Raw genomic sequence first — 23,676 nt, forward strand, 5'->3', positions numbered from 1 at the left:
ACAGCTTCGTTCCAGCTGCAATTGTTCATTTAAATAAGTCCTAGCGGCTTTTGCACACATTTATGGCTTTTGCACATATTTATGGAAAGTTTATCCCTTTTCTCATTTATTGTGTCTTTTTTGTCCTGATATTTCAGTGTTTTTTTTCTTTATATTGTTCTTGTGGCCTTCTTTTTGCTGGATCCTGATCCCAGTAAACCATTGAGTACGCCTTGTTTTGTTTTTGGTATGTCTGTCTCTTGTTTGTGCTCTACCTTATTGTCAATATTGATGCCATCCTCTATTTTTGCTGCAAAACAAATCTACCTACGGGTACAAATAAAGTCACCTGAACCTGAACCTGAACCTGTTATTAATTGTATACACATATTTTGATATTAATTAATGATTGATTATTAATCTGCTCTATGCAATAACGCTACATGATCCAAGTTATTAGTCACCAGCCTACTTTTTAAATTACTAATAATATTGCTATTACTACCAACATATTTTTCTGCCTTTATTTTTGTATTGTATAGATAAAAGTATTTATTCTGTCAGCATGTTTTATGACTCAATGCCCTGACCCATGATTGCTTTCTTTGTGTTCCTCTCTGGTCTCAGCAGGATTATGTAACATTTGGGTCCAAACAGTGCCACCAAGAGACCAAAACTGGAGGCCAGGATGGCGAATACCTCCACTGCATCTGCATATTTGCCTGGTGAACTAATATAAGCGGGGACAAAGGCCACCCACACAGCACAGAATATCAGCATGCTGAAAGTGATGAACTTGGCTTCATTGAAGTTGTCTGGAAGATTCCTCGCCATGAATGCTAGTAGGAAGCTGAGGATAGCCAGTAAGCCAATGTAACCCAGTAACACTGCAAAACCAACTGTGGATCCGACTACACACTCATAAACTATCTTGTCATTGTGGTATTGAGTATTTTTATGAGGAGCTGGTGAAGCAGAGACAAGCCAAGCAGTGCAGATTGCTGCTTGAATAGAAGTCAGAACCATAACTGTCCCCCTCTGCTGCACAGCACCAAACCACTTGAGACTGACTCCACCTCCTGGCTTGGAGGCCTTGAACACAGCCAGAACCACCATGGTTTTCACCAGGATGCATGAGACACAAAGTACAAAGCTGATTCCAAATGCTGCATGTCTCAGCTGGCATGTCCACAGCCTGGGATGGCCGATGAACAACAGTGAGCAGAGGAAACATAATTTAAGTGACATCAATAGCTGGAAACTCAGTTCTGAATTGTTGGCGCGTACTATAGGGGTACTGCGATGATAGATGAAGATGCCCAGGACAACAGCACAGATGAATGTGCCCAACAATGTGATGGCTGTCAGGAATATACCAAGAGGCTCTTGATAGGAGAGGAACTCTATTTTCTTAGGAACACAGTGGTCACGCTGGGGGCTGGACCAGAAGTCCTCCAGACAACTGGTGCACTCCATGGAGTCTAAGAAAACATTGATAGTGTTAAGATTAATGTTTAATTATATCTCCAAACTGCAATATTTAAAACTGAATACCAACCAGTCTCATTGCTGATCTTTCCCTCAGAACAAGGGATACAGTCAAAACAGCACTCAGGTTGCCCCTTCTTTCTGGCCATCCGGGTACCTGGAGGACAGCTCTCACTGCACACTGACCGGGGGGGCTGTAGGGAGAAAAATACACATCTTTTATTGAGTCAAATAACTATAATGAGTCCTGCATAGTACACAAAATAGGTGTCTGAAAAATTAAAGGCAACCTCTTTGGATTCAGAGTTCCAGACGATTTTGTCTTCATCAAGTGTGAGTTCTTCACCTTTGGCTGACTCTTTGACCTCGCCCACACTTTCAACTTTAGTTCGTCCATCAGGGAGCCACAGCCAGTTCATGACATCATATATTGGTAAGGCATCACCATTCTCATCAAATGAAACTTGATCACCAAATGGTGTGGTGAAGTTGACCTTTTCCAAGTAATACACAAGCTAAGAACATCAGAATAACGGATAGAGGAAAATCAAAGAGGACAGATGAAAAATCAATTATATATGACAATGGTGAACACAGTGGTATCTAATATTCAATAATCAACCTGCCTACTGCACCTATGAACATACAGACGTAGGCAAAGTTGTTGGTAACGTTCCGTTAAAGAGAGAAAAACCCACAATGGTCACTGAAATAACTTGAAACTGACAAAAGTAATAATAAATAAAAATTTACTGAAAATGAACTAATGAAAATCAGATATTGTTTTTGAATTGTGGTTCAACAGAATCATTTTAAAAAACAAACTAATGAAACTGGCGAGGACAAAAATGATGGTACCCCTAGAAAAGATGTAAAATAATGTGACCATAGGGACATATTAAACTAAGGTGTGTCCTGTAATTAGCATCACAGGTATCTTCAAACTTGTAATCAGTCAGTCTGCCTATTTAAAGGGTGAAAAGTAGTCACTGTGCTGTTTGGTGTCATGGTGTGTACCACACTGAACATGGACCACAGAAAGCTAAGGAGAGAGTTGTCTCAGGAGATCAGAAAGAACATTATAGACAAGCATGTTAAAGGTAAAGGCTATAAGACCATCTCCAAGCAGCTTGATGTTCCTGTGACTACAGCTGCACATATTATTCAGAAGTTTAAGGTCCATGGGACTGTAGCCTACCTCCCTGGACGTGGCCGCAAGGGGAAAATTGATGACATATTGAAGAGACGGATAATACGAATGGTAACCAAAGAGCCCAGAACAACTTCCAAAGAGATTAGAGGTGAACTCCAAGGTCAAGGTACATCAGTGTCAGATCGCACCATCCGTCACTGTTTTAGCCAAAGTGGACTTAATGGAAGACGACCCAGGAGGACACCAAATCATAAAAAAGCGAGACTGGAATTTTCCAAAATGCATATTGACAAGCCACAAAGCTTCTGGGAGAATGTCCTTTGGACAGATGAGACAAAACTGGAGCTTTTTGGCAAGTCACATCAGCTCTATGTTCACAGACGCAAAAATTAAGCATCCAAAGAAAAGAACACTGTACCTAATGTGAAACATGGAGGAGGCTCGGTTATGTTATGGGGCTGCTTTGTTGCATTTTGCACAGGGTGTCTTGAATCTGTGCAGGGTGCAATGAAATCTCAAGACTATCAAGGCATTCTGGAGCGAAATGTGCTGCCCAGTGTCAGAAAGCTTGGTCTCAGTTGCAGGTCATGGGTCCTCAAACAGGATAATGACCCAAAACACATCTAAAAACACCCAAGAATGGCTAAGAACAAAACATTGGACTATTCTGAAGTGGCCTTCTATGAGCCCTGATCTAAATCCTATTGAACATCTGTGGAAGGAGCTGAAACATGCAGTCTGGAGAAGGCACCCTTCAAACCTGAGACAGCTGGAGCAGTTTGCTCACGAGGAGTGGGCCAACATACCTGTCAACAGGTGCAGAAGTCTCATTGAGAGTTACAGAAATCACTTGATTGCAGTGATTGCCTCAAAAGGTTGTGCAACAAAATATTAAGTTAATGTTACCATCATTTTTGTCTAGGCCAGTTTCATTAGTTTGTTTTTTTAAATGATTCTGCTGAACCATAATTCAAAAACAATATCTGATTTTCATTAGTTCATTTTCAGTGAATTTTTATTTATTATTACTTTTGTCAGTTTCAAGTTATTTCAGTGACCATTGTGGGTTTTTCTCTCTTTAACGGAACGTTACCAACAACTTTGCCTACGTCTGTATGAAGATATTAACAATTCAAACAAAGCATTTCCATTAAAGTGAAATCACTGATATTACTCTATACCCAGTGACAATAATCTCTGACCTGATAATATTATCTACTGCTGTCACCTTGTGGTATGGGGAATTGTTTCAGCTATGCTATGCACTTTAATATTAGTAATCTCATAGCTTTGTATTTAATCCTATACCTGAAATGTTAATCCACAAAATAGCATAGGATTTAGTCACATGAACAGGTGGAGTGTAAACTGATATCCCACCTGCCATAGCTCCAGTCTTTGCAAACTGGCACAGCTGTGTCCACTGAAAGGCCCTCTCCCTGGCACACAGCGCAGCATGTCATCAAGAGCATACGCCAGAGCATACACAGCCTTGTATACGTTATACTCTGGCCTGAGGTTTGAAATGTCCAACAACTCAGTCTCCACACTCTCTAGATCTTCCTGTCCAGTGCATAGTTCTCCCCCAGCCTCCACCCAACCTGCTGGAGGTGGTGCAAATCTACACTGAAATGTGTATTCCCAAAACTGATTTACCTGAAATGTATTGAAAACCTTGTGTTATAAATGATGACAACATACTGTATTATTCTTACAAATACCAAATCAGATTGCAATTGTAAGGTGAGACACTACAGGCAAAAGCATTGTTTTTCATGAAATGATACATTTTGAAATTTTGGGATATTTTGCTTCCATAACATGTTTTCTTTAGAAAACATCTAATTTAGGTGTTTATTTTACTACACTTTACATATATGTGTCTGTTGATTTCTCTTAAATTCACCATAAGTTTTAATTAGATAATGCCTCATTTGCATATTTAAACATAACATTTCAGAAAACTTGTAATAGAAAAAATAATTGTAATCAACTGGGGAAGTTTCATGGCGATATATATTATTTAAATGTTTTACCCTCTTCACCTGAGGTGTCTCCACTTAAACTCACCATGTTATTTCCATAGCTGTTGTTGTGTTGTAGGTCAGTATGTATTCTTAACAGGAAGTCCCTGAGTCCTGGTATTTCTCCTCGACGGATGGCAATGCCCAGTGTTCCACTCAGGTACGGCATGAGATGGGGGGTTTGGAGCACAGTAGCTGCAGTCCAGGCTTCACTGGCCATCCACTGCAGGCCTGTCACATTCTGCCTCACCACCTTTGCATGGCATTATATCAAATATATAACTTCATACAGTAACACAGTTGATGTCTTGTCTTACTCATTCATACACATGTGCAATCCTTTGTTTTACACAGTATACAGTATATAACTGGAGGTCGCTGTAATTTGTTTGAGTTAGTGATCTCACTCTAATGCCCAGTTATACTGGTTAACACCTCCTTTAACAAATAAGACAAGTGATTTATTCAATTAAATCTATTTGCTACAGGACAATATTATATTGTAACTTAAATATTTCAGTTTAACAATTAAATCATTAAGTTGTTTAATTATATGAAATTATAATTAAGCTGTTATTCAACCCCAACCTCTTCCATGAGGTTAATCATGTGACTCTCATGTGCAAAGACAATGACCACACGAGCTGTAGATTTCCTCATCAAATCCACAATTCTCCTTAGTTCAGCTGCGTCTTTGTCCCAGGGCAAAATCTCAAAGTAGGCCAGACACCCTCCACCAGACTGAGCCAGGTCAGATTGAAAGGATCGGGCAGCGTGGATTCCATAATCATCATTACTGACCAGAAGACCTGTCCAAGTCCAGCCAAAGCGCCTGAGAATCTGAATCATAGCACGCACCTAAGTAAATACAGATTGGGGGGATTAATACACAGGCAAGAATAATCTTTCAGTGATTAACCTGCTAAACTGTTTCCACAATGGACCATGTCTAACTGGTACCCTCTAGACCAGACAGCTCCATCAATGGCACAACGTATTTGACAGGTATTACACAAAAAATATTATATTTCATTGCAGTACAGGGATGCATTTTAATTTTTGATGATTGATGGTCACCTGGAAAGCATCGCTTGGGATCGTCCTAAAGAAGGATGGAAACTTTTGCCGGTCACTCAGGCACGAACATGTGGCAAAATAACTCACCTGTGAAAGACACAGACTGTATATCCTAAAAACATTCAAATCCTTCATCGGGTGATTAGTCCAATGTTTACAATTGACATTGCATTTAAAATTAAAATGCTACAACAGAACACAACTTACCATAGGTACTCTGTACAAACCTAAGACAGTGGAGATGGCGATAGAACGTCTAGAGGAAGAATCACCCACAATCCCAAGGACTGTTGGGGTTCCTACACAGGTCTTGTCCAATATAAACTGCTCCTCTTGACCACTGGCTAATGACAACGCTGCACGGAATCCAATTCCTAGGTTGTGGCAGTTGTCATTAAGACTGTATCCCAGAGTCACATTAGGTAGCAGGTTGGAGTTTCTGTTGATCTCATCAATAGCAAAGGCCATGGTCTGGGCCTGCCTAAATCCTAGAACATTAAAACTAAGACAAAAATACCATTGTTGGAAAATACAAAATGATACAGTAACTGAGCTGACATGAACGTGTTGCACAATTACAGATTTTGCAAACAATTAAGCCAGTTGAATAGTAACAATTATTACAATACCTGAATAAAGAATATAAAGGAGACAAGTGATATGTCTAAAATGGCATAAATACACAATGCAATTCTGACCGAGTAATATCTAATCATATACAAATAAATTGCACTAATGAGAATGTCTTCCTCCAGTTTTGCATTTTGGTGTTCCCTGACTGACCTGTGGCAGGTTGGCTGTTGTGGCTCTGAGGTAAAAGACAAGTCCGGAAAGACAGAAAAGAAGTTGATCTCAAACAGCCCTCCCAGAACCACATCTCCAGCCTTGTGCATCCCATTTAGATGAAACTGTCGCTGTAACCGGCAGGAGGTTAAATGGAGAGGGGAGGGCACAGCAGAAGAAAAGTAGGAATACAACAACACATAGTACATGAGCAAGAGCAGGTTGATATCTAAAAATGCCCCCATGGCTTTCCTCCTGTTTACTCCTTTTCTGACTCAATGTCAACCCCTTTTATTGACTTGCAGCATTGTTTAATCTTGCACACCACCCATCAGCGCATATGCAAAAGTAAGGGCAGGGCTTAAAATGCATTTCATTTGAGATTGATTTTGTAAGTTATGTTCAACTTCATAATATTCATGGATTTGTATTTTAATGTATATGTTGTCTGAATATGATGAATACAAATCTGTTAAGAATCCTGCTTTCTCCAATTGTTTTTAAAGGAATTAATTGTAAAAATAATGATGAAGTAATGAGGGACTCCTCATTATTCAGTATTATGCCTCACTTTACTTTGGGACACAAAAAGGGTAAGTAATCATATGTTAATGATGAGGTAATAAGGAACTCCACAGTAACTATTCAGTGTTATGTCTCACTTTACTTGGGGGGACACAAATAGGGTAAGTAATCATACGTTAGTGATGAGGTAATGAGGAACTCCTCAGTAAGTACTCCGTTATATGTTTTACTTTACTTGTAGGGACACAAAAACAGTAAGTAATGTTCAAGTAATCAGTAATTAATTAGTCATTTCCTAGTTTTGTGCTGCTCAGCAGCTGAATCAGATTTAATCAGGAAAGATTTATGTTCAAGTGGTCAAGATGATCAAGTCACAAATATTTACAAACTAATCATTACTTAATTCATTAATATAGGCTCTCCCTACCTGTTCAGTAACTCATCATTATCTACTATATAGTCCTCCATTGAATTATTAGAGAAGTACTCATTAATCCATCCATCCATTAACCGCTTATCCTATTCAGGGTCGTGGGGGGGCTGGAGCCGATCCCAGCTCACATTGGGCAAAGGCGGGGTACAACCTGGACAGGTCGCCAGACTATATCAGGGCTGACACAGAGATACAGACAACCATTCACGCTCACATTCACACCTATGGGCAATTTAGAGTCAACAATTAACCTAACCTGCATGTCTTTGGACTGTGGGAGGAAGCCGGAGAACAACGGAGAAAACCCACGCTTACATGGGGAGAACATGCAAACTCCACAGAGTAGGGCCCCAAGCTGGATTTGAATCTGTGACCCTCTTGCTGTGAGGCAACAAATTGGAGGAACAAATGAAGAAACAAAGGAGAATTTATGGCCTAATCCCTGGTTTTAAAGGCTATCTACATTCCTTTGAGATATTGGCTCACAGTCACCCAAAGACACATGCAGCTGTGAATGAGACCAAAATGGAATGACATTTGATGCAAATTAACATGTACTTGAATTGATGTGTTGTGCTTTGCCAACATATGTTTAATAACAGGCAGTTTTGTTAATCATGTACATGTTTGGGACAAGAAGAAAATGTAAATTAGTAGGAGCCAGTAGAGACACAAGTCTGCCTCACACTTCTGACCTCTCCTTGCCTTCTTTTCGAAATCCACATTTGTGACTACTGTAAGTTTGTTTATAACAATTTATCTAGTTCAGTCATTTTCAGTTTAGATAACTCAAATACTCATGCTGATAAGTAGATAATCATAAGCTGTAGATAAAAAACCTTACCTTTATATTAATCACTTGATGAGATCCTGCTACATAAATATTTTTATATTTTATATGTCTATATTATATGTCCCCCGAGATCTTAAAAAGACGCTTATACACACGCTTGCCCAGCACCTCACGACAGGCTGAGATTGGCACCCAGCCTACCTGACTACAGCTAAAAGAATTCTGAATCCTGCCATGCCAAACCATCTCTCTTGCCGCTCTGCTGCCATGCTGCTCTGCCCTGACGGCTGATTCAGTCAGCTGCTGAAACCTGAAGTATGCTACAACTTCAGTGCATCCACAACATGCTATAGGCTTGGTACCAGCCAGTGTGAAGAAAAGATACTTTAAAGAAAGACTTTAAATGAAGGACATTTTGAACTGAGAGACTCTTCCTTCTACGAGGGGGGTTGAGGAAATGGCACAGAGGCGCTGCACGAGACAGAGAGAGATGGAGATGGAAACATTTCTCAAGCCGAATTTGCATCAAGATAACGCCGCAGCCGACCGCATCCCAAAGAACCCGAGGACGGCAAAGAGAGCCACTGAGGGCGAAAAACGACTTAAACTGAGACGCACCGTTGGATCCAAAAGATCCAAAATGCCATGTTCCAGACAGAATCTGCGGCCACTCCTTACAACACAATCCACCTATCTACTCATCGAAAGTGATATATAAATACATTTTCAGAAGACAAAGAGTTTGATGACTAGACTAACAAACAAATTTATAGTCAAGTGCACTCGGAGAGCACTGAACTCCGCCAAGGCAGGTTTCATGAAAGAGATTTCAGTCACTGAATTGACCTGGTGACATTTAATTTGTTTCTATTCATAAATGTTCATGATTGTATACACTATATTTCTTCAATTTTCATTTATTCAGTTATCCTGTTAGTAGTTTAGTTATATAGTTAGTCAAATAAACATTTCATTTTATACAGAACTTGGTTATTTGATTTGTGTGTGTATATAAACAATTAGAATCACTGTTCACCATGCCCACGAACTCCATAGCAAACCTGATATCATGAGACTCAATTGATATATATACAATTTTGAATTTTTCCCTGTTTTAATAAAATTGGGTGGCACCTGTGTAAATTCTGATATTAAAACTAATTGTGTGTGATATCTGAAACAGAGTGTCACCACTATCCTTCACATTTTATGACAATTCATGGTTTTATGATTAATAATTTGGGGTTATTAATTGTATATACATATTTTGATATTAATTAATGATTGATTATTAATCTGCTCTATGCAATAACGCTACATGATCAGAGTTATTAGTCACCAGCCTACTTTTTAAATTACTTATAACATTGCTATTATTACAAACACATTTTTCTGTCTTTATTTTTGTATTGTATAGATAAAAGTATTTATTCTGTCAGCATGTTTTATGACTCAATGCCCCGACCCATGATTGCTTTCTTTGTGTTCCTCTCTGGTCTCAGCAGGATTATGTAACATTTGGGTCCAAACAGTGCAACCAAGAGACCAAAACTGGAGGCCAGGATGGCGAATACCTCCACTGCATCTGCATATTTACCTGGTGAGCTGACATAAGCGGGGACAAAGGCCACCCACACAGCACAGAAGATCAGCATGCTGAAAGTGATGAGCTTGGCCTCATTGAAACTATCTGGAAGATTCCTCGCCATGAATGCTAGCAGGACGCTGAGGATAGCCAGTAAGCCAATGTAACCTAGTAACACTGCAAAACCAAATGTGGACCCAACTACACACTCATAAACTATCTTGTCATTGTGGTATTGAGTGTTTTTATGAGGAGCTGGTGAAGCAGAGACAAGCCAAGCAGTGCAGATTGCTGCCTGAATAGAAGTCAGAACTATAACTGTCCCCCTCTGCTGTACAGCACCAAACCACTTGAGACTGCCTCCACCTCCTGGTTTGGAGGCCTTGAACACAGCCAGAACCACCATGGTTTTCACCAGGATGCATGAGACACAGAGTACAAAGCTGATTCCAAATGCTGCATGTCTCAGCTGGCATGTCCACAGCCTGGGATGGCCGATGAACAACAGTGAGCAGAGGAAACATAATTTAAGTGACATCAATAGCTGGAAACTCAGTTCTGAATTGTTGGCGCGCACTATAGGGGTACTGCGATGATAGATGAAGATGCCCAGGACAACAGCACAGATGAATGTGCCCAACAATGTGGTGGCTGTCAGGAAGATACCTAGAGGCTCTTGATAGGAGAGGAACTCTATTTTCTTAGGAACACAGTGGTCACGCTGGGGGCTGGACCAGAAGTCCTCTAGACAACTGGTGCACTCCATGGAGTCTAAAAAAAAACATTGATAGTGTTAAGATTAATGTTTAATTATATCTCCAAACTGCAATATTTAAAACTGAATACCAACCAGTCTCATTGCTAATCTTTCCCTCAGAACAAGGGATACAGTCAAAACAGCACTCAGGTTGCCCCTTCTTTCTGGCCATGCGGGTACCTGGAGGACAACTCTCACTGCACACTGACCGGGGTGGCTGTAGGGAAAAAAATACACATCTGTTATTGAGTCAAATAACTATAATGAGCCATGCATGGTACACAAAATAGGTGTCTGAAAAATGAAAGGCAACCTCTTTGGATTCAAAGTTCCAGAAGATTTTGTCTTCATCAAGTGTGAGTTCTTCACCTTTGGCTGACTGTTTAACCTCGCCCACAGTCTCAACTTTAATTCGTCCATCAGGGAGCCACAGCCAGTTCATGACATCATATATTGGTAAGGCATCACCATTCTCATCAAATGACACTTGATCACCAAATGGTGTGGTAAAGTTGACCTTTTCCAAGTAATACACAAGCTAAAAATATCAGAATAACGGATGGAGGAAAATCAAAAAGGATAGATGAAAAATCAATTATTTATGACCATGGTGAACACAGTGGTATCTAATATTCAATAATTAACCTGCCTACTGCACCTATGAACATATGAAGATATTAACAATTCCAACAAAGCATTTCCATTAAAGTGAATTCACTGATATTACTCTATACCCACTGACAATACACTCTGACCTGATAATATTATCCACTGCTGTCACCTTGTGGTAGGGGGAAATGTTTCAGTTTTGCTATGCACTTTAACATTAGTAATCTCATAGCATTGTATTTAATCCTGTACCTGAAATATTACTCCAACAAATAGTATAGGATTTTGTCACATGAACAGGTGGAGTGTAAACTGATATCCCACCTGCCATAGCTCCAGTCTTTGCAAACTGGCACAGCTGTGTCCACTGAAAGGCCCTCTCCCTGGCACACAGCGCAGCATGTCATCAAGAGCATACGCCAGAGCATAGACAGCCTTGTGTATGTTATACTCTGGCCTGAGGTTTGAAATGTCCAACAACTCAGTCTCCACACTCTCTAGATCTTCCTGTCCAGTGCATAGTTCTCCCCCAGCCTCCACCCAACCTGCTGGAGCTGGTGCAAATCTACACTGAAATGTGTATTCCCAAAACTGATTTACCTGAAATGTATTAAAAACCTTGTGTTATAAATGATGAAAACATACTGTATTATTCTTACAAATACCAGATCAGATTGCAATTTTAATGTGAGACACTACAGGCAAAAGCAGGTTTTTCATGAACTGATCAATTTAGAAATTTTGGGCTATTTTGCTTCCATAACATGTCTTCTTTCAGACTAGTGGAAAGAAAACATCTAATTTAGGTGTTTATTTTACTACACTTTGTATATATGTGTCTGTAGATGTCTCTTAAATTCACCAAAAGTTATCATTAGATACTAATGCCTCATTTGCATATTTAAACATAACATTTCAGAAAACTTGTAATACAAAAAAATAAATGTCTTAGTGTAAGTAATCAACTGGGGAAGTTTCATGGTGATATCTTAGATGTTTAACCCAATTCACCAGAAGTGTCTTCAAAATGTATTGAATTTTACAAAACATATCTTTAAAGGCCGTTTTCTCAAAATGAGTTATGTAAACACCTTTGCCTCTAATATGTCAACAAAATGAAACAACAATTTTGAACTCAGAAAGCTTGTAATATAAAAAAATAATTGTCCTAATATAAGTAATCAACTGGGGAAGTTTCATGGCGATATATACTGTTTAAATGTTTTACCCTCTTCACCTGGGGTGTCTCCACTTAAACTCACCATGTTATTTCCATAGCTGTTGTTGTGTTGTAGGTCAGTATGTATTCTTAACAGGAAGTCCCTGAAACCTGTTATTTCTCCTCGACGGATGGCAATGCCCAGTGTGCCACCCAGGTACGGCATGAGGTGGGGGGTCTGGAGCACAGGAAGAGCAGTCCAGCCCTCACTAGCCATCCACTGCAGGCCTGTCACATTCTGCATCACCACCTGTGCATTGCATTATAGAAAATATATAAATTCATACAGTGACACAGTTGATGTCTTGTCTTACTGAGGCATACACATGTGAAATCCTGTGTTTTACACAGTATACAATATATAACTGTAGGTTGTTGTAATTTGTTTGAGTTAGTGTTCTCACTCTAATGCCCAGTTATACTGGTTAACAGCTCCTTTAACAAATAAGACACGTGATATATTCAATTAAATCTGTTTGCTACAGGGCAATATTTCATTGCAACTTAAATATTTCAGTTTAACAATTAAAACATTAAGTTGTTTAATAATATGAAATCATAATTAAGCTGTTATTCAACCCCAACCTCTTCCATGAGGTTAATCATGTGACTCCCATGTGCAAAGACAATGACCACACGAGCTGTAGATTTCCTCATCAAATCCACAATTCTCCTTAGTTCAGCTGCGTCTTTGCCCCAGGGCAAAACTTCTGAATAGGCCAGACAACCTCCACCAGACTGAGCTAGATCAGATTGGAAGGATCGGGCAACGTGGAGTCCATAATCATTATCACTGACCAGAAGACCTGTCCAAGTCCAGCCAAAGCGCCTGATAATCTGAATCATAGCACGCACCTAAGTAAATACAGATTGGAGGTATTAGTGCACAGGTAAGAATAATTTCTCAGTGATTAACCTGCTTATCTGGTTCCACAATGGACCATGTTTACAGCTCCATCAATGGCACAATGTATTTGACAGGTATTACACAAAAAATATAATATTTCATTGCAGTACAGGGATGTATTTTCATTTTTGATGATTGATGGTCACCTGGAAAGCATCGCTTGGGATCGTCCTAAAGAAGGATGGAAACTTTTGCCGGTCACTCAGGCACGAACATGTGGCAAAATAACTCACCTGTGAAAGACACAGACTGTACATCCTAAAAACATTCAAATCCTTAATCGGCTGATTAGTCCAATGTTTACAATTGACATTGCATTAAAAATTAAAATGCTACAGCAGAACACAACTTACCATAGGTACTCTGTACAAACCTAAGACAGTGGAGATGGCGATAGAACGTCTAGAGGAAGAATCACCCACAATCCCAAGTACTGTTGGGGTTCCTACACAGGTCTTGTCCAATATAAACTGCTCCTCTTGACCACTGGCTAATGACAATGCTGCACGGAATCCAATTTCTAGGTTGTTGCAGTTATCATAAAGACTGTATCCCAGAGTCACATTAGGTAGCAGGTTGGAGTTTCTGTTGATCTCATCAATAGCAAAGGCCATGGTCTGGGCCTGCCTGAATCCTAGAACATTAAAACTAACACAAAAATATCATTGTTAGAAAATACAAAATGATACAGTAACTGTGCTGACATGAACGTGTTGCAAAATTACAGATTTTGCAAACAATTAAGCCAGTGGAATAGCAACAATTATTACAATTACAATACAAAGGAGACAAGTGATATGTCTAAAATGGCATAAATACACAATGTAATTCTGACAGAGTAATATCTTATTATATACAAATAAATTGCACTAATGGGATTGACTTCCTCCATTTTCTGCATTTTGCTGCTCCCTGACTGACCTGTGGCAGGTTGACTGTTGTGGCTCTGAGGTAAAAGACAAGTCCGGAAAGACAGAAAAGAAGTGGGTCTCAAACAGCCCTCCCAGAACCACATCTCCAGCCTTGTGCATCCCATTTAGATGAAACTGTCCCTGTAACCGGCAGGAGGTGGAATGGAGAGGGGAGGACACAGCAGAAGAAAAGTAGGAATACAACAACATGAAGTACATGAGCAAGAGCAAGTTGATATCTAAAAATGCCCACATTACTTTCCTCCTGTTTACTCCTTTTCTGACTCAGTGTCAACCCCATTTATTGACTTGCAGCATTGTTTAATCTTGCACACCACCCATCAGCGCATACGCAAAAGTAAGGGCAGGGCCTAATATGCATTTCATTTGAGATTGATTTTGTATTGAGGGTGGAATTAATTTGTGCACTTTTAATGCAATTTCATCAACCCTTCCAACCCAATTTGAAGTTGTGATTGACCGCTATGATTGATGTCTACTGAAATTTGCGTGTGAGTTGTTGTTTGACAGGAAATCCACATTATACTCACCAAATGCTCAAATTAGCCCTGAGTATGTCCACTAGATGGTAGCAGCAAACCAATGCACTGAAATTATACATCTTCCATTGCTCTGTGTCTGTTTCATGGAGGGTTATTGTATTTGACTGGCACCCATAGTAACTTTGCATTAGATATGATCAATTCGGCAGAAACGTGGTCAAGACAGATTTCCTCATTAGTCTGTGCAATTTGCAATGTTATAGATTTGGTAACTGTATTTTTATGAATACAGGCAGAGACCTATACTTATTTACCTCAACACATTAAGTGAGTGCATGCACATACTTTTCCAGTCAGGATGACTTTACTCAGCTCTATTCCCCCTAAAATGTAGCAGAATATTGCATCCATAAAAACACTGGCTAACCCGAACCCAAGGAAGCATCTTATTTAGGATGCATTCAAGAAAAAGAACAAAATTTACTAAGTTTTACTAAATTACAGGCAGAGTTAAACCTATGTGAAGTAGATCCCAGGGGAAAATATGTTGTAATTCATACCCAGAACCAAACAATAAGCAAACTCTTAGTACAAAATCAATAGCCTCCTGTATTAAACTACTGATAAAAAATAGACATGTCAGCATGTGAAATCACAATCATGGCACTTCAAATCAAATCTTAATTTCAATGCAGGCTTTAGAAAATATAACAGTGAATGCAAAAACACAAAAAGTTACCATTTTTTATGTCTAGTGTTTGGCCATTGCATAGTCATGGTTTCCAGAACTGATAGCAGCTCTGTCTTCAAAAATCCTGTTTCAACTGTGTTCTGTTTTTCCTCCATAGTTTTCCTCACGGGCAGGAAAGCATATAGAAAATGAAGGTGGTATTGCAGTTCATGGATGATCTAGGATTATGTTATTTTTTTAAGGTTGAGTGATCATTTATAATTGCTACATCTAAACAATCAAACATCTGTCACAGGGAGATACAGTTGTTTAATCACTTGATCCAGTATTGCACGTTTATTTATTATGGGTTTTATCATGTGTGTACATACATTTCTTATATTGTTTTTATCGATGTTGTGGTGTTGCATGTTTGCCCATTTTATTATTGAATGGGTTTTTATATTTTATATCTGGTTTTACTGTGTTTTTAACTGAAATGGACTATGGATCAAGGTAATTTAACTGGTGAGAAACAGCTGTGACTAATTGACTGACACACCCCTGCCAGCTCCAGATTGGCACACAGAGAGGCTGTGCCTCTTTTTAAGTTGATTGTGGACAGGTGTGCAGGAGGAAGGAACAAAGGTAGAGAACCAGCAGGAATGAGAAGGCAGAGCTGGACACGCGAGTTTGGGACCGCGGCAGCTTCACCGGTACTTTTTACCGCAGGAACACGGCCAACTGAGTGACAGGGCGGCCAGGACGAGGGAATAGACAAACTGCTGCAGGACAAGCTAGACGGGAAGGAAAAGACTTGGTTCAACGCCTAAGCTAAGTAGAGGAAAGTGAACCAAGCAATCTCTGGTGTGTGTGTGTAAGCCGCTACTGTGTGTGTGCTGGCCACTGAGGTTCCCGTTTTCTCTCCGTAGCGACTACGACGGACTTCAAAATGTAGAACCCATCCTGACCATTTGAGAAGGTTTATTGAAGTACATGTTAAAGGCCCTGACATCTGTTTTTCTTCCCAAAGACTCAGAGAATTGGTGAAGACCAACCAGTAAGACTTTATGAACTGATGATGAGAATCAGATTGAACATAATTCTCCCATTAAAATGTACATTAATTAATATGCAATGTTTAACTAATCATCTGAAAGAGCTCTCAAGCAGAACTTGAGAAACAATATGAAGATAGAAAGGAGTTTTAAGTCATCATCTTCCTCGGTTTTATGACTCTCTACATTCCTGAAACAAACTCACAGTCACACAAACAGACATACAAACTGTGAATAAGACTAAATGAAACTGACATTAAACGCCTACTCATCTGACGTCCTGTTTGGATCCGCGGGGTCTCACTATGCTCCTAATGTGAATAGACAGGCAGACGCGAGAGTTTGCCTGACTCGCGGCATGGAAAACGCTTCTGTGCTCTACTGTATTCTGTTGGTACAACTGTATTTGATCAAATATATCTTATTTATAGACTACATATCTACAGACTATCAGAAAAGGCACAGAAAATGCAATATTATCATACCGTCGGAGATGTGTCTGTGTTTTTGTTCTGGTGCTTTGCACGGAACTGACACCCACCCACCCGCTCGCTCACTCTCATCCCCGGCTCTCTGAAGCTCTGAACGCCGCTGTTGCCTGACAAAGGCAGCGGTCAGGCAGGTCTGATATGCTCAGAATAATGTTATCCCTTCATTTACTGTGTAATAAGTGCACATATATTTCAACATATGTTGTAGTGTTTGTATACCTACATTTTATGATAACACGGTTGTGTATGTTGTGTAACTGGTTAATTCATTTTAATTCAAGTGATCAGGTTTTATTCAGTGGTTCATATCATATTGGTGTTCGGTACTTTTCTGCAGCAGATGAAATCCAGATGTCGATTGTGAAGCCAATTAGTATTAATCCTGAAAAAAAAAATTAAATACAGAATCTAAACTTTAAGTTCAGATTGGAGTGGTCAGCTGGACACACCATTGATACCAGACCCTGAACAGAGACCGGTAAAACTACAAGCAACGTTGAGAGTCTTTTCTTCTGCTCCGGCCTCCCTGCCTGTGTTGTTTTGCTCTACATGAACTCTGATGCCTCCCCCTGCCGGCCAGAGAAGGGGGGGAGAGGGCCTCTCGCCCGTCCTGAGGTCCGGATGCCCGGCGGGTGTCCAACACCTCATGACATGCTGAGATCGACATCCAGCCAATCTAAAAAGAGAACCTGAAGAAGTCTCTTCTACACCTCTTTGAACATGCTCCAAATATGGCTAAAAGAACACTGAATCCTGCAAGCCAGATCATCTCTTTCGCTGCTATGCCTCTCTGCCCAATGATGCCAGGAGACCCCTCCAGATACGAGAGGGGGGGTTGAAGAAAATGGCACAGAGACCCACTGCACCAGAGAGGGAGTGATGGAGAGGGGAAAAACGATTCATGCCGAGTCCACCCATCTGCACATATGCAAAAGTAAGGGCAGGGCCTAATATGCATTTCATTTTAGATTGATTTTGTAAATGATATTCAACTTCATAATATTCATGGATTTGAATTTTAATGTATATATTGTCTGAATATGATGAATACAAATCTGTTAAGAATCCTGCTTTTTCCAATTTTTTTAAAGGAATTCATTGTAAAAATAAAGATGAAGTAATGAGGGACTCCTCATTATTCAGTATTATACCTCACTTTACTTTAGGACACAAAAAGGGTAAGTAATCATATGTTAGTGATGAGGTAATGATGAACTCCTCAGTAAGTAATCGTTTTATGTTTTACTTTATTTGTAGGTTAAAAAAAACAGTAAGTAATGTTAAAGTAATCAGTAATTAATGAGTCATTACTAGTTTTGTACTGCTCAGCAGCTGATTCAGATTTAATCTGGAATGATTCACGAGTCAAGTGGTCAAGCTGATCAAGTCACAAATATTTACAAACTAATCATTACTTAATTCATTAATATAGGCTCTCCCTACCTGTTCATTAACTCATCATTATCTACTATATAGTCTTCCATTATGAATTATTAGAGAAGTACTCATTAATCCATCCATCCATTAACCGCTTATCCTATTCAGGGTCGTGGGGGGGCTGGAGCCGATCCCAGCTGACATTGGGCAAAGGCGGGGTACAACCTGGACAGGTCGCCAGACTATCACAGGGCTGACACAGAGACATAGACAACCATTCACGCTCACATTCACACCTATGGGCAATTTAGAGTCAACAATTAACCTAACCTGCATGTCTTTGGACTGCAGGAGGAAGCCGGAGAACACGGAGAAAACCCACGCTAACATGGGGAGAACATGCAAACTCCACAAAGAAAGGGCCCCAAGCCGGATTTGAATCTGCGACCCTCTTGCTGTGAGGCAACAAATTGGAGGAACAAATGAAGAAACAAAGGAGAATTTATGGCCTACTCCCTGAGTTTTAAGACTATAAACATTCCTTTGAGATGTTGGCTCACAGTCACCCAAAGACACATGCAGCTGTGAATGAGACCAAAATGGAAATGACATTTAATGCAAATTAACATGTACTTGAATTGATGTGTTGTGATTTGCTAACATGTTTAATAACAGGCAGTTTTGTTTAGCATGTACATGTTTGGGACAAGAAGAAAATGTAAATTAGTAGGAGCCAGCAGAGACACAAGTCTGTCTCACACTTCTGTCCTCTCCCTGCCTTCTTTTGGAAATCCACATTTGTGTCTAAGTTTGTTCAGTTAAATTTATCTAGTTCAGTCATTTTCAGTTTAGATAACTCAAATACTCACGCTGGCAAGTAGATAATCATAAGCTGTAGATAAAAACTGTCCTTTTATATTAATCACTTGATGAGATCTTGCTTCATAAATATTTGTATATTTTATATGTCTATATTATACGTCCCTCGAGATCTTAAACAGACGCTTAGACACACGCTTGCCCAGCACCTCACAACAGGCTGAGATTGGCACCCAGCCTACCTGACTACAGCTAAAAGAATTCTGAATCCTGCCATGCCAAACCATCTCAATTGCCGCTCTGCTGCCATACTGCTCTGCCCTGACGGCTGATTCAGTGAGCTGCTGAAACCTGAAGTATGCTACAACTTCAGTGCATCCACAACATGCTATAGGCTTGGTACCAGCCAGTGTGAAGAAAAGATACTTTAAAGAAAGACTTTAAATTAAGGATATTTTTAACTGAGAGATTCCTCCATCTACAGCACAGACGCGCTGCACGAGACAGAGAGAGATGGAGATGGAAACATTTCTCAAGCCAAATTTGCATCAAGGTAACGTCGCAGCCGATCGCATCCCAAAGTGCCCGAGGACGGCAAAGAGAGCCACTGAGGGAGAAAAACGACTTAAGCTGAGACGCACCGTTGGATCCAAAAGATCCAAAATGCAGTGTTCCAGACAGAATCTGCGGCCACTCCTTACAGCACAATCCACCTATCTACTCATCGAAAGTGATATATGAATCCATTTTCAGAAGTGAAAGAGTTTGATAACTAGACTAACAAACAAATTTATAGTCAAGTGCCCACGGAGAACACAGAACTCCTTCAAGGCAGGTCTCATGTCACTGAATTGACCTGGTGACATTTAATTTGTTTCTATTCATAAATGTTCATGATTGTATATGTCTCAGGGAGATACAGTTGTTTTAATCACTTTATCCAGTGTCGCATGTTTATTTAGTATTATGGGTTTTATCATGTATTTCTTATATTGTTTTTATTGATGTGGTGTTGTATGTTTGCCTGTTTTATTACTGCATGTGTTTTATATTTCATATCTGGTTTTACTGTGTTTTTAACTGGAACGGACTTGGATCAAGGTGATTAACAGATTAGAGACAGCTGTGACTAATTGACTGACACACCCCTGCCAGCTCCGGATTGGCACACAGAGACGCTGTGCCTCTTTTTAAGTTGATTGTGGACAGGTGTGCAGAAGGGAGGAACAAAGGAAGGAACACAGGAAGGAACAAAGGTAGAGGACCAGCAGGAACGAGGAAGCGAAGGTTAAGACGCAAGTTTTGGGACCGCGGCAGCTTCACCGGTTCGTTTGACCGCAGGAACGCGGCCGACTGAGTGAGAGGACGGCCAGGACACGGTAACAGACGAACCGCTGCAGGACGAGACAGACAGAGGCGGCTTCACCGGTACTGTCTGCTCCAGGAACACGGCCGACTGAGTGAGAGGACGGCCAGGACGCGGTAACAAACGAACCGCTGCAGGACGAGACAGACAGAGGCGGCTTCACCGGTACTGTCTGCTCCAGGAACACGGCCGACTGAGTGATAGGGCGGCCAAGACGAGAGACCGGACGAACCGCGCAGAGGACCCGACGGCCTCGGGACCCCCCTGCCCCTCTTGACAGTTTTAGACTTAAATACTCCTCTTTCTTGAACTATTTATTGCCCGCTGTGCACTTGGACTTTGCACCTCCATTTTAAGGACATTTTATTGTAGTTTATTCCAATTAGCAGTTTTAACTGGTTTTATTTATCTGTTTTATGGTGACAATTTTAGCAGTTTAAATAAATCTTTTAAACTGATAATATCTTATCTGCTCTTTCTTAACAGTGGAAACACCTTTTTAATTGCTGGTATCCAAATAAGAACCTCACACTTCTGTGACATTTTGGCGTTGTCGGCAGGATACCAGCTCCACTGTTAAGAATTGGACGCCGCCCAACAGAGTAATGCTAATGTACCCATAACTGCACAGTTTGCTATGCCATGGTTTATGGGGGCTGCTTGGATCCCACAATTTAGTGGAGAAAAAGGGAAATTTACAGAATGGAGGGCTCAGATGGAGGCTATGCTAAGGGCACAAGGACTCAGTCAGCAGCAACAAGCTGATTTTGTGTTGGGTGCCCTAGAGGGAGATGCTAAGCGTGAGCTGCAGCTAACTAACCCAAGGGATAAGGACAAAGGACAGAAAGTGTTGGATCTCTTGGAAAGACTGTATGCAAAACCAGCCACCAAAGCACAGCTACGGGCTAGTTTCTTTAAATGCAGACAGCGGACTGATGAAAATGTGAATGCTTTTATATTAAGACTGCGGGAACTCTTTTCCAGATGGCAGGAGCGAGATGAAGTTGAAGCTGATGAGAGTAATGATCTGTTGCTGGACCAGTTGTTGGTGGGGTTACAGGCCGGACCCATAAAGCAGGAGTTGAGCCGACAGATCTGGCGGAATGAACAGATGACCTTTACAGCCACCTGCAAAGAAGCTCAGGCCTTGGAACAAGAGCTGCAAGATGGAGAAGACGCACATCTACAACAAATGTGGCGCAATTAAAGGACCAGATACAGGCTGAGCTTCAACAGGAACTGATGGGTGAGGTGAAAAAAGAGATCATAGAGCAGATGAAAGCCCTGTCGGCTAACCTAATGGAGGAGGTGAGGGCACAGTTCTCAACCAGGGAGGTGCCTCTAACTCCTACAACCCAACCTAGGGACCATCATACACCACGAGCCCCCCAGTAGCGAACATGAGCACCCCAACACACGTCGCCCACGACGAGCTAATTTTGGGTTGCCCCCAGCCAGGTATCGCGACGAGTAATTGGTCGGGACGACCATTATTAAAGAGGGGGGAAATGTCACAGGGAGATACAGTTGTTTTAATCACTTGATCCAGTGTCGCATGTTTATTTAGTATTATGGGTTTTATCATGTATTTCTTATATTGTTTTTACTGTGTTTTTAACTGGAATGGACTTGGATTAAGGTGATTAACAGATGAGAGATGTTGTGCCCCTTAAACAGGGGAAATAGTAAGAGAGAAGGATGAATAAATCACACACGCAGCTCTTCCCTTCACTCGTCTCTATATTGAGTTACATTTGAAATGTAATTCAATGTAAACAAAACTCATACATTTAAACATCTGAACTCAGTTTCTGGACCACAGTGATCATGGCTTAATTACATTTTTAACTTTCTCTAAACCATTTAAATTATCTTTTTAACTGCTTCTAAATGTTCTTAATTCAAATACAGCATGAAGTCTCTCTTATGAAATGTATTTTAACTTTTTAGCTCACTCAACACATGAATTCACCTTTAAATGTTATAAAATCAACAACTGCATACACATATATGAATGTAACAACCTAGCTTGAATGCCGACGACAAAGTAAACAGACGGACTCTACGACGGGACCACGATGCATCCGACAGCTAGCTTACATAGCAACAGCATTAGCTAGAAACTTTAAAACACAATACAGAGTACAAAATGTGCACTTTTCCTCTATAATGAACAACAACAACGTGTAACGAATTCTTAACAACATGTGTTTACAACGTTATAGTGCTTTGTGGACGTTATTTACCTTAAACAGGGGAAATAGTGAGAGAGAAGGATGAATAAATCACACGCAGCTCTTCCCTTCACTCGTCTCTGTATTGAGTGAGGAAGAGGAGCGCGATCCCCCTACTGGAACCCCGAGGCATTACCAACAGATCAACGCAAAATCAACCCACACACACAAGAATCTGCATCACCTATCTGCATTATTCCTCTTTCTGGTTCACTGCATATGTCCTGCATAGTCTGTACAGCGACCAGTTTTTATGCATATTTACATCCAAAAATTAAATGACATGTCCTGAAAATGATACAGTAATAACTGAGACAACAAAGAAATTAGCTTTTCTCTAAAAAAATGAATTATGCCTGAAAAATTAATTATTCTTGCATTATTCTTGCCTGTCACAGAGACACCTGTGACTAATTGACTGACACACCCCTGCCAGCTCCGGATTGGCACACAGAGATGCTGTGCCTCTTTTTAAGTTGATTGTGGACAGGTGTGCAGAAGGGAGGAACAAAGGAAGGAACACAGAAAGGAACAAAGGTAGAGGACCAGCAGGAACGAGGAAGCGGAGCTTGAGACGCGAGTTTGGGGACCACGGCAGCTTCACCGGTACGTTTGACCGCAGGAACGCAGCCGACTGAGTGAGAGGACGGCCAGGACGCGGTAACAGACGAACCGCTGCAGGACGAGACAGACAGAGGCGGCTTCACCGGTACTGTCTGCTCCAGGAACACGGCCAACTGAGTGACAGGGCGGCCAGGACGAGAGACCGGACGAACCGCTGCAGGACGAGCTAGACGGGAGTGAAAAGACTTGGTTCAACGCCTACTAAAAAGCTAAGTAAAGGAAAGTGAACCAAGCAACCTCTGGTGTGTGTTTGAGCTGCTACTGTGTGTGTGCTAGCCACTGAGGTTCCCG

At 40.7% G+C, this 23,676-nt stretch overlaps 2 protein-coding genes across 2 annotated transcripts; both read right to left on the reverse strand.

Moving 5' to 3' along the window:
* Positions 1-549: 549 nt before the first annotated feature.
* On the reverse strand, positions 550-6,647 carry LOC119491573 (extracellular calcium-sensing receptor-like). The gene is made up of 9 exons (XM_037775714.1): positions 6,505-6,647; positions 5,929-6,223; positions 5,722-5,808; positions 5,233-5,502; positions 4,691-4,897; positions 4,001-4,276; positions 1,758-1,982; positions 1,538-1,661; positions 550-1,460 (listed from the first exon to the last, which is right to left on the reverse strand). The coding sequence occupies exons 1-9, from the start codon at positions 6,612-6,614 to the stop codon at positions 550-552; spliced, it is 2,505 nt and encodes an 834-aa protein (XP_037631642.1). The 5' UTR covers positions 6,615-6,647.
* Positions 6,648-9,700: 3,053 nt separating this feature from the next.
* Positions 9,701-14,498, reverse strand: LOC119491821 (extracellular calcium-sensing receptor-like). Its single transcript, XM_037776047.1, has 9 exons — positions 14,254-14,498; positions 13,686-13,980; positions 13,479-13,565; positions 13,011-13,280; positions 12,469-12,675; positions 11,531-11,806; positions 10,911-11,135; positions 10,691-10,814; positions 9,701-10,611 (listed from the first exon to the last, which is right to left on the reverse strand). Exons 1-9 carry the CDS (start codon positions 14,496-14,498, stop codon positions 9,701-9,703), a joined length of 2,640 nt encoding a protein of 879 aa, XP_037631975.1.
* Positions 14,499-23,676: the final 9,178 nt, after the last annotated feature.

This window comes from Sebastes umbrosus, chromosome 7, assembly GCF_015220745.1.
Source record: "Sebastes umbrosus isolate fSebUmb1 chromosome 7, fSebUmb1.pri, whole genome shotgun sequence".
Lineage (NCBI taxonomy): Eukaryota > Metazoa > Chordata > Actinopteri > Perciformes > Sebastidae > Sebastes > Sebastes umbrosus.